The sequence below is a fragment of the Sapajus apella genome, unplaced genomic scaffold, assembly GCF_009761245.1.
Source record: "Sapajus apella isolate SASKATOON/1434 unplaced genomic scaffold, GSC_monkey_1.0 scaffold77, whole genome shotgun sequence".
Lineage (NCBI taxonomy): Eukaryota > Metazoa > Chordata > Mammalia > Primates > Cebidae > Sapajus > Sapajus apella.
In genome coordinates this window covers 6401965-6413584 of record NW_022437017.1, presented here as the reverse complement: position 1 = coordinate 6413584, position 11620 = coordinate 6401965, and the positions used below count along the sequence as shown (strand labels likewise).

General features: G+C 56.1%; 2 protein-coding genes across 2 annotated transcripts in view; one reads left to right on the top strand and one right to left on the bottom strand.

The window, feature by feature from the left end:
* Positions 1-365: 365 nt before the first annotated feature.
* On the bottom strand, positions 366-1880 carry LOC116532732 (nascent polypeptide-associated complex subunit alpha, muscle-specific form-like). The gene has a single exon (XM_032252183.1). It carries the CDS (start codon positions 1787-1789, stop codon positions 764-766), a length of 1026 nt encoding a protein of 341 aa, XP_032108074.1. The 5' UTR covers positions 1790-1880; the 3' UTR covers positions 366-763.
* Positions 1881-1965: 85 nt separating this feature from the next.
* UHRF1 (ubiquitin like with PHD and ring finger domains 1) overlaps positions 1966-11620 on the top strand; it is a 48259-nt gene continuing 38604 nt past the window's right edge. Inside the window, exon 1 of the mRNA XM_032252488.1 lies at positions 1966-2709. Coding sequence (XP_032108379.1) covers positions 2557-2709 — 153 coding nt within the window. The 5' untranslated portion in view covers positions 1966-2556. The remainder of the gene's footprint in view (positions 2710-11620) is intronic.

Sequence of the window (11620 nt, the reverse complement as noted above, 5' to 3'; positions counted from 1 at the left end):
AAAAAGCTAAGTGGGAACTCAACGTTTTTCTGCTCACAGATCTCCAGCTAAAGACCAAAGTCCTCCCCGGTGGCCTTCAAGGTATTATATATCACCCCTCTGACCTCAGCTCCCCCTCCCCTTTGCTTGGTGGGCCCCAACCACAGCAGCCCCTTCCTGCTCCCTGGACACCTCTAAGCCTTTTCCGGCCTCTGGGTTTGACCTTCCCTCCTAGACCCATCTGTCCTTGGAGTCTCATCTCCCATCCCAGCTCAAATGTCATCTCTTCAGCAAGGCCCACCGCCGTGGCCCCAATGAGAGAGTATTCTCTCTCCCCGCCCCCCCTCCACGTGGCCGCTGGTCCCTCTCTCCTATAAGGAATCGTCTGAAATTATCTGATTTATTTATTCACTTCTTGCCTGTCTCCCCCAGATAGGAATTTTCCCTCCCTGAGACCACCAGCTGGGTCTGCCATGTACACTGCTGGGCCCCGCAGCTCTGAGCAACCTGTCCTGCTGCTTTGTAGGTGTCCAGCCACGGGTGACTCGTGTGCCCGCCAGGACTGGTCAGAGTGGAATAGACAGGGCGGAGGGGGCAGGGCAGCCCTGCCCGCCTGGACTGCTCGGAGAAGGCGGGAAAACGAGGCGGGAAAAGACAGCAAACAAGCCCTGCGGGTGGGTAGGGTGGGGAGCGTTGGCAGGACCTGATGCCAGGCAGTGGGGCTTGGGGCGGTCAGGCCAGCCATCAGGGTGCAGGTGGTCTCCTAGGGGCCCCCCACATTCCCTCACAGTATTTCCACATTGATTCTGGCCTTCTTAGACCTACTGGTCAATGCGTGCCTGAGCGGGGGGCTGCGAACGGACTTGGACTTGAGAGGTCTGTACCCTGGGGGGTCCCCAAGGCTCCTAGGGGGGCCCACGTGCGGGGGGTGACCAGGCCCTGCCACGCAGCCCCTTTGCCCGCTGGGCGCGCCCTGCGGAGCGCGCAGGGCTGGGCGGAGCCGCGGCCCGCTGGGCGGAGGCGCCGTGGACAGAGGCGGGGGCGCCCCCCACCCTCTTTCTCGCTTCCCGCCACTGCGCCGGCCAATCAGGAGGCAGGCGCCCGCCCCCGGCACGGCCTCCTGCGGCCCCGCAACTCCCAAATGCCGAGTTTTCGCGGGAAAAAAATCAGAGCAGCTGGCAGCGCGGCGGGCAGCGTTTGCCGAGTGGGCACTTCGAGTCGCACGCACGTCCGCGCAGGGTCCGGGCCACGCACGCGGCTCCATCACCATCCCCAGCCGGGCCAGGCGCGCAGGCAGACGAGGGGTTCGCGGTGACTGGAGAGGTGAGCGGGCGGGCCGGGTCGGGGTACCAGCCCGGGCCGGGCACACTGGGCTCGGGGACTTTGCAAAACTTTCCCGCGCTACCGGCGCGGGCGCACGCGGGTCCCGCACACTGTCCCGGGATCCAAGGCCTCCCCTTCCGCCTAACGCTCGGGGGTCGCTCCCCGGCACATACCCGGCTCCAGCCGGGACCAGCGGAGCGGGGCGGGGGGTCGAGCGCGCCAGGTGGGGGAGGTCCAGGCGAGCGGCCGGGGAGGATGTCAGGCTCCGCGCCTGCGCGCGGGGTGCCCCGCGATTCAATTGTCGCGCCCGAGCCCGATTTCGCGCGCCCTGAGTTCCCCGGGTGCGTCTGGGCCAATGGGAAGCGAGCGGGGCGGGGCGGCCGGGTGCGGCGCAGCCAATAAGAGGCGGCTCAAGTGAAGGGGGGCGGGACTTGGCGAGCTGGGCCCCTCGGTCGTCCCGGCGCGCGGGGGTGGGCGTGGGCTCCATAGCGCGACCCGCACGGGCCGGTGGGAGTGCGGGAGGGACGCTGGGGGTTTGGGGCCAGGGAGAAGGCAAGCCACGGGGGGTTGGGGGCCGAGGTGAGTCGCGGGGCGCACGTAGTGGGGGGGACGGGGCGGGGCGGGGCGGCCGGTTGCCATGGCCACCGCGGGGCGGGCCCGGTCGCGCACGCGCGCGGGGGGGGGGCGGGAAGGGGGGGGGGCGCGGGCACCCGAGGGGTCCCGGGGCCGGCGGGTCTCGGGTGGGATCCTTCTCTCTCAGTCGTACTTGGTTGAGTTCCCCCGGGACTTCTGAAGTTCCAGCCCGCGCTGGACTTTTGGGATTCCCTCTTCCGTAAATAGGAATCCGAGGAATGAATGAATCAATGAATGAATGAATAAACGAACCAACTGGGCCACTTGGCCCAGGCCTCCTTCCTCCTCTGGTCGTGGGTGTTTTCCTCTGGGAAGGAGGGGTAGGTTGGGTTGGGTGGTCTGAGATCCCTTTTGCTTTCCTTTCAATTCCGTCTTTTCATTCTCCTCCGTTTTCAATCTTCAACACTTGGCTAGTCCTTAATGCATTAAGTCCTTTATTTACTGTGTCTGGACCTGGCCGGGGTCTGGCTGTATATGGAAACTGGGAGGGCATCCTGGGAGTTTCCTGGTGTCCACAGACAGGACAAAAGCTACCCCAACTTCTTAAAGCATGGCATGGCTTGGAGGTGCTGGTAAAACTGATCTGAGGTTTTTGCTGTCCCTCCCCTCAGCGCCGACACCATGTGGATCCAGGTTCGGACCATGGACGGGAGGCAAACCCACACGGTGGACTCGCTGTCCAGGCTAACCAAGGTGGAGGAGCTGCGGCGGAAGATCCAGGAGCTGTTCCACGTGGAGCCAGGCTTGCAGAGGCTGTTCTACAGAGGCAAACAGGTACACCCGCCTCCAACACCTTTGTTCTGTGCCTGGTCCAGGCCCCGCGCTTCTGCAGCCACCACCGATACTTTCTCCCCCCCACCTCCCCCCCCAACCTCGTCCGGTCCCACTTCACCTCTCCCGGAAGAAGTCCACAGAAACCTCAAATGCCTGCGAGAGGAAGGAACAAAGGCAGGACTCGCAGATTGACACGCTGGGCTGGCGGCTGGCCTTCGAATCTATAGAGTCAGGGCTTTTAAACTTTCTTCTTCTTTTTTTAAAGCTCTCCTTGAAAATAATGGCTAGAGAAAGAAGTTTTGGAGGTGGCCGATGGAAGGCTGAGGAATTTTCGAGAAAGGGCCCAGGACCTATCCCATAGCTAGGACGGAAGGGACCAGGTTTTCTTTTTTAAACATCCACCACTGATGGCTCACAGCCTGTGCGGGTTAAGCGTCAGACCTCCAGAGTGTTTTTTCTAGAAATTTGGATTAGCTTATTCAGAGTCTGGGGATGGCGCTTGCTAATCAGGAATTTCCGCCACTCTGGGCCTGCTGTGCTGCCGCTGCTGGTGACCTGGGGCGCTTGGTCCCCAGGGGTCTGCCGGCCCGCCTGTGTCTCCCTCTGTTCTGTTCTTTCCCAAGCCCCTCGTTGCGTTTAAAATGGCCACCTTTGATTTCATAGCTGCCACGTTTGGGATGCTTCCTCCATTGACACCTGGGTGGGGGGTTCTACTTTGGTTGGTGTCTTTGTTGGGGGACTGTGGGCACCTCCTGCGAGCGTGGTTTCCCGGCAGGATGAGACGGTGTGATCGAAGGTGTGGGTCCCGTCAGCTGGAGTTGGTTGGACGGTGAGGACGGGTGTAGACGGCTGGAACTGGATTAAAAGTCGTCAGTTGGGCTGCGTGTACCCCACTGTGTTGTTGGATTTTGAACCGGGTACTGCTGCCATCTGGTGTCTAGTTTGCAAAATAAACACCGCCCCGGGCCAGGTTTTTTGGGGGCTGGGAGGTTCCTGCCTGCTCACTCCAGATGAGACCTGATGATTAATTTTTCTGGCTTGCGAGCCGTAGGAGACCTTCCTTAGCGCTCTTCCCGTAAGAGACATGATGACTTGAGTCTTAAGAATCTGAGTTAACCTGCCCTGCCCTGGTCGAGAGAACTTGGGGAGCTGACGGTACAGCCGCGTGCGTGTGCGCCGGGGAGAGGCTGGGGAGAGGCAGGGCCGGGCTCCACCGAGGAGCTCCGCCTGGCGCTCTCTTCCTCCCTCCTGCCATGCGTGCTTCCTTTGTGCCTTCCAAACTGATTTTGATTTGCGCTCGGTCTGTTGGGTCAGCACAGGAGGCTGCATTTCAGTTGGGACCTGCTAAGTTCATGGCTTAGCTCAATGGCGGGTTGGACTCTCACCTCCCAAATGCAGGAGAGGGGATGATGCTGAGTCCGCGCTCTGTGCCGGCCACGGAGCTGGCATTTTAATTCTTGCCTTTTAACCATAGAGGAAAGGGGAAACACGTAAACACAACTGCCGTGGATTTTACCATCGGCATTCTGACGCATGGGTTTTCTCATGACGCCCTCTCTGTCTTTCCGCTCATCAGTCCATCCTGCCAGGATGCATTTCATAGTAAACTTCAGACCCCACTCCACCTTACCCTTCCCTACTGAAACCACGCCATCAGTCACTAGAGTTCAGTATTTGTTTTTTCTTTTTGAGACAGGATCTTACTCTGCCCAGGCTGGTGCTGTGGCACAGTCCCAGCTCACTACAGCCTCAACCTCCTGGGCTCAAGCAGTCCTCCAGCCTCAGCCTCCCGAGTAGCTAGGACTATAGGCATGTACTACCTCGCCTGGCTAATCTTTGTATCTTTTGTGGAGATGGGATCTTTTTTTTTTTTGAGACAGAGTCTTGCTCTGTCGCCAGGCTGGAGTGCAGTGGCATGGTCTCGGCTCACTGCAACCTCCACCTCCCGGGTTCAAGCAATTCTCCTGCCTCAGCCTCCCGAGTAGCTGGGACTACAGGCACATGCCACCATGCCCAGCTAATTTTTGTAGTTTTAGTAGATACGGGGTTTCACCATGTTGGCCAGGATGGTCTCAATCTCTTAACCTTGTGATCCGCCTGCCTCGGCCTCCCAAAGTGCTGGGATTACAGGCGTGAGCCACCGCGCCCGGCGAGATGGGGTCTTATGTTGCCCAGGGTGGTCTCATGGGGTCAAGGGACCCTCCTGCCTCGGCCTCCCATAGTGTTGGGGTTACAGGTGTGAGGTTCCATGTCTGGTCTAAAAACTTTGTATACAGTGAAGCGGGTGTTAGGCCATTTGAATAATTTTGACAAATGTCTACATCCATGCAACCCAAAACCCTTGTCTGCCTTCATTTGTAACGTAATACTTGATTCGTACAATAGTGTCTGCCACATCTCTTAAGTTTAGTGTGGCAATGACAGGAACACATATAACACGTATGTTAATTAGACACATACATTGTGCTTTTTTTTTTTTTTTTTTTCCTCTGGAGGAAGAGTTTCGTTCCTGCCCAGGCTAGAGTGCAATGATTTGACCTCAGCTCACTGTAACCTTCACCTCCCAGGTTCAAGCGATTCTCCTGCCTCAGCTTCCTGAGTAGCTGGGATTACAGGCGGCCACCACCACGCCTGGCTAATTGTTTTGTATTTTTAGTAGAGACGGAGTTTCCCCATGTTGGCCAGGCTGGTCCCAAACTCCTGACCTCAGGTGATCCACCTACCTCGACCTCCCCAGGTGCTGGGATTACAGGTGTGAACCATTGCGCTCAGCCACGTGTATTGTGCTTTTGTCAGGATGTCGGCAGTGATGACACCTGGCCCTAGCCCTGCTGGAACTCAGCAGTACTGAACAGGGAACCGGGATTTGAACCTGGGACTTGAGTTTCTGAGGCTGGGCTTGCAACATGAAATGCGTCTCCCAGGTCACCTCTGGTAGTTATGAAAAGATTCCATGTTCCTATGTAACCTTCATGACCGCCTCTCAGTCCCCTTCCCCTGTGGCTGTTCCCCACGATGTAGCTTTGAAGAGACCGTGTCGTTGCTTCTGTCTTCCGGGCCTCAGAGAGGTGATGCAATTTTCCCACTTTCACGGCTGGGAAAGGGACCTGGCTGCAGGACGGTCCGGACAGCAGAGGGGAGTGGGGACGGAGGCACCAGCAGCCCCTCCCAGCGCCTGAAGTCTGCAGCCGTCCAGGCTAATATGATAGAAAGCAATGCTGTTCCCAGTGGGCACTAACAGGCTATTGTCTTCACAGAATGTTCTAGAGTAGGCCAGGCGTGGTGGCTCATGCCTGTAATCCCAGCACTTTGGGAGGCCGAGGCAGGTGGATCACTTGAGGTCAAGAGTTCGGGACCAGCCTGGCTAACATGGTGAAACCCTGTCTGTACTAAAAATATAAAAATTAGTCAGGCACGGTAGATCACGTGCCTGTAATCCCAGCTACTCAGGAGGCTGAGGCAGGAGAATTGCTTGAACCTGGGGAGGGGGAGGTTGCAATGAGCTGAGATCGCACCATTGCACTCCAGCCTGGGCGAAAGAGACAAACTCGGTCTCAAAAAAAAAAAAAAAAAAAAAAAAAGAATGTTCTAGAGTCTTCATAATCCTTTTTTTGCTGCTTAAAGAAACCTGGCCTAGTGGCCCAAGGTGTGCAGTGAGGTGGATGGAGACCTCGGAGCAGAAGAGAGTTGGGTTTGCCCTGGAACATGTGGGATCTCGTGGTGGTCTCACTTGGGCTGAATAGGGTGGCGGTGATGTCGCTTGATTGGCAGAAAGGCAGGGAGCTGATCAGAGCAGCTGGCCCCTGCCTAGGCAACGGGAGAGGCATCTGCAGCACCTCCCAATCTTTTTTTTTTTTTTTTTGGAGACAGTCTTGTTCTGTCGCCAGGCGCCAGGCTGGAGTGCAGTGGCGCAATCTCGGCTCACTGCAACCTCTGCTTCCTGGGTTCAAGCAATTCTCCTGCCTCAGCCTCCTGAGTAGCTGGGACTACAGGCATACGCTGCCACACCCAGCTAGTTTTTGTATTTTGGTAGCGACAGGGTTTCACCATGTTGGTCAGGATGGTCTCGATTTCTTAACCTCGTGATCCGCCCGTCTCGGCCTCCCAGAGTGCTGGGATTAGAGGTGTGAGCCACGGCGCCGGCCAGTCTTTTTTTTATTTGGCTGCACATCAGAATAACAATAGCTGTCCTCTGCGGCCCCTTTAACCTGCTCAGGTACAACATCCTGTACTATACATCATCTTTTTGGCGTCCCTGACCAGAGACTCGCCAGTTCCCACGCCATCTCATTTCAGACAGGGCTGATGGCCACCACGGTGCAGCGCAGTGTGAATTCAGTGAGGTTATGGATGTGAAGGGTGGAGGGAGCCCCGTGCCAGGCTCACGGTCAAAGTGAAATAAATCACTCAGCACAGGGTCTCTCCCGCTCGCACTGTGGGTGTTCGGGGCCAGATCATCCTCTGGCTGGGGCCGTCCTGGGCCCGGCAGGGTGCTGAGCAGTGCCCCTGGCCTCCACCCACTTCATGCCACGAGCACCCTTTCCTTACCAGGCATGACAACAACAAGTATCCCCAGACACTTCCATTCCTCCAAGGCAGTATTGAGATCAGTGTGATGCCTTAGTCGAAATGGTGTCTCAGGAACGGCCTTGGAAGGGTCACTTGTCACAGTGATGCCTCGGGTGTCCCTGCTGCATGGCCCCCTTGCAGAGACCTGCCCCTCTGGCTGCAGGAGGGAGGGCCCCTGCCATCAGCTCCCACTCACTGTGGCATCCCTCCCCCAGGAAGGCTCCCCAGTAGAGGGTGGGGTCTCTGTTAGGATTACTCACCGCTGCTGTCCCGGTCCCAAGCAGCTGTAGACAATCTGTAAATGTGTGGGTGTGGCTTTGTTCCAATAAAACTTGATTTATAAAAGCTGGTACGCAAGAGGGGTGGCGGCTCATGCTTGTAATCCCGGTACTTTGGGAGGCTGAGGCATGTGGATCACCTAAGGTCAGGAGTTCGAGACCAGCCTGCCAACATGGTGAAACCCGCCCCCCCATCTCTAAAAATTACAAAAGCAGCCAGACGTGGTGGTGCGCGTCTGTAATCCCGGCTACTCAGGAGGCTGAGGCAGGAGAATCGCTTGAACCTGGGAGGCGGAGTTTGCAGTGAGCCGAGATTATGCCACTGCACTCCAGCCTGGGCTACAGAGTGAGATTCCCATCTCAAAAACAAAAACAACAAACCAAAACAAGCCAGGTGCAGGCCGCGTTGTCCCCGTGGACGTAGCCGGTCAATTAGATTGCATGCTCACTCTGGCTTCAGTTGGTATGTCTGGGTTTCGAGAGAAACTAGGTTTTCCTTCCTCCCATCTCTCCCTCCATCTGGAATGTGCTGGAACAGGTCCCCAGAGCGCTGTGTTGGAGTCTTTCCAGGTCAGAGGTTCTTGGACTCAGACGGATCTCAGGACCCCTTTACATCTTCCAGAATGATCCAAGAGCCTGTGTCTGTGTGGATTGTGTCGGACATTACTGTCTTAGAAACAGCCTGGGCGCCGTGGCTCATGCCTGTAATCCCAGCACTTTGGGAGGACGAGGTAAGAGGATTGCTTGAGGTTGGGAGTTCGAGACCAGCCTGGGCCAGATAGCAAGAACCCCATCTCTACAAAAAAGCTAAAACATTAGCCGGGCGTGGTGGCGCATGCCTGTAGTTCCAGCTACTCGGGAGGCCAAGGTAGGAGGATCATTTGAGCCCAGAAGGTCGAGGCTGCAGTGAGCCAAGATTGTACCACTGAACTGCAGCCTGGGTGACAGAGCAAGACTGTGTCTCAAAAAAAAAAAAAACTAAAATAAAATAAATTGAAAGCTGAGAAATTCAGAGCCCAGGAAGACACGTGCTCCCTTTCTTAGCTGCCAACATGGCGGATCCGTGCCTGGTGACGCAGCCTCCAAAGATGCCCCGTGCCCTCCTGAGACCACAAGGGAAAGTGGTAGAGACCGTGATGGTGGTGTCTTTGTGGCAATCATGTCCACCTCACCTACCCCCGAAGTGCTCCTCTAGGGTCTGTCCTTAGCGGTGGCACAGCTGAGTCGCAGGGCAGAGTTCCGCTGTCACAAAGTCCTCCACCCGTCCCACGTCCCTCGTGGTGGGACACCCTCGAGGTGCCGTCCATGCCGCCGCCCCCCCGCCTGGGGTTGCGTCTCCACCGTGTCTGGGATCCTCCCGCCTCGGTTTTTCCTTCCTCCCATCTCTCCCGCTGTTTGTCTGTCGTGGCCGCATCTGGGGTTGCCGCAGAGGCGCTGAGATGAGCCGAGCAAGAGCTGTGGCTGCCCCCAGGAAGGCAGAGCAGTTGCTCACTTCCTTCCCCCCAGGTCCTGTCAGGCCCCTGCAGGCACACCCTCTTCCTGCTGTAGGTCCCTCTTGGTTCAAGGCTTACATGGTCCTCGCTGAGCCCCTAAAAGCCTGGTTTCTACCCCGAAGTTACTGTCCCTAAGCCAAGTGGAGAACAACACTCCTGAAACCCAGCGGGAGTGAGTTTCTGCCCTGCCGTGCCTCCAGGCAGCGTTCTGAACCCTGAAAGAGAGCCCCCGAATGGCACAATGGGGTAGGGTAGCAAGCGGGCAGCTCGGGGGGCGCAGCAAGCTTTTAGTCTTGTTTCCTTTTTTTTTTTTTTTGGAGACGGAGTCTCGCCCTGTCACCCAGGCTGGAGTGCACGATGGTGTGATCTCGGCTCACTGCAACCTCCGCCTCCGGGGTTCGAGCCATTCTCCTGCCTCAGCCTCCTGAGTAGTTGGGATTACAGGCTCCTGGCTAATTTTTGCATTTTTAGTAGAGACGGGGGTTTCACCATCTTGGCCAGGCTGGTCTCGAACTCCTGATCTTTTTTTTTTTGTGTTTTTTTTTTGGGAAGGAGTTTAGCTCTTGTTACCCAGGCTGGAGTGCAATGGCGCGATCTCGGCTCACCGCAACCTCCGCCTCCTGGGTTCAGGCAATTCTCCTGCCTCAGCCTCCTGAGTAGCTGGGATTACAGGCACGCGCCACCATGCCCAGCTGATTTTTTTGTATTTTTCGTAGAGACGGGGTTTCAGCATGTTGACCAGGATGGTCTCGATCTCTTGACCTCGTGATCCACCCGCCTCGGCCTCCCAAAATGCTGGGATTACAGGCTGGGATTACAGGCATGAACCATCGTACACAGCCAGTTTGTCATTTAACAGCTCTGTGATGGTCGGGTAATGACACTGTAATTTCCTCGTTCTTGCAATGGCTTTGGGGAAGACCTTTCATCTGGATATACTGTAACTTATTTACGAATTTATTCCTGCTGCTGAGCTATTTGGTTATTTAATTTTTGCCATTAGATACAAAGTTGCAGTGAACATCCTCCTCCATCCACATCTTGGCACACATGGGGGATGGCCTCAATTCCTTGGAGTGGAATTGAGTCAGAGGGTACGTGTGTTTTTATTTTGTTGTTTTTGATTTTTTTTTTTTTTTTTTTCGAGAGCGAGTCTTGCTCTGTCACGCAGGCTGGAGTGCAGTGGCACGATCTCAGCTCACTGCAGCCTCTGCCTCCTGGGTTCAAATGATTCTCTTGAGTCGGCCTCCCAAGGAGCTGGGATTACAGGCCCCTGCCACCACGCCCGGAAAATTTGTGTATTTTTAGTAGAGATGGGGTTTCACCATGTTGGCCAGGCTCATCTTAAGCTCCTGACCTCAGGTGATCTGCCCACCTTGGCTTCCCAAAGTGCTGGGATTCCAGGTGTGAGCCACTGCACCTGGCCCTATCTTATTTTATATTTTATATTTAATTTTATTTATTTTTTTTTTTCTTTTTTCTTTTTTAAGACGGGGTTTCACCATGTTGGTCAGCCTCGTCTTGAACTCCTGACCTCAGGTGATCTGCCTGCCTTGGCCTCCAAAGTACTTGGATTACAGGAGAGAGCCCACCGCGCCCGGCCTGTTTTAATTTTTTGAGACAGAGTCTTGCTCTGTTGCCCAGGCTGGGGTGCAGTGGCGCAATCTCAGCTCACTGGAAACTGTGCCTCCTGAGTTCAAGCGATTCTTGTGCATCAGCCTCCCGAGTAGCTGGGAAGACAGGCGTCTGTCGCCACACATGGCTAACTTTGTGTTTTTAGTAGGAACAGGGTTTTGCCGTGTTGGCCTGGCTGGTCTTGAACTCCTGACCTCAGGTGACCCACCCATCTTCGGCCTCCCCAAGTGGTGGGATTACAGGCGTGAGTCACTGTGTCCAGCCCTTTACAACTTTAGAACAATTACTGCCTTACTCACCATGTTCTCTCTCACCTGTGGAGTCAGAACTTAATAACCAAGCTTCCTCCTCCCTGCTTCGGGTTGTGCAAGCTTCCTCCTGCCCACTTTGGGGCCCTTCTGGAAAGTTCCAGGCATCAGGAGGCAGCCTAGCCAGCTTGTGAGTTGTGTTGTGGGGTCAGGACTTTGTGCCAGCCTGGGCCAGGTTCACTTCCCTGCCCTGTTTGCCTGTCTCTTTTTTTTTTTTTTGAGACGGAGTTTCGCTCTCGTTACCCAGGCTGGAGTGCAATGGCGCGATCTCGGCTCACCGTAACCTCCGCCTCCTGGGTTCAGGCAATTCTCCTGCCTCAGCCTCCCGAGTAGCCGGGACTACAGGCATGTGCCACCATGCCCAGCTAATGTTTTGTATTATTTCTTTTAGTAGAGACGGGGTTTCACCATGTTGACCAGGATGGTCTCGATCTCTTGACCTCGTGATCCACCCGCCTCGGCCTTCCAAATGCCCGTCTCTTTTTTGAGACGGAGTCTCACTCTGTTGCCCAGGCTGGAGTGCAGTGGTGAGATCTCGGCTCACTGCCGCCACTGCCGCCCACATTGAAGCGATTCTCCTGCCTCAGCCTCCTGAGTAGCTGGGGTTACAGGCTCTTGCCAACATGCC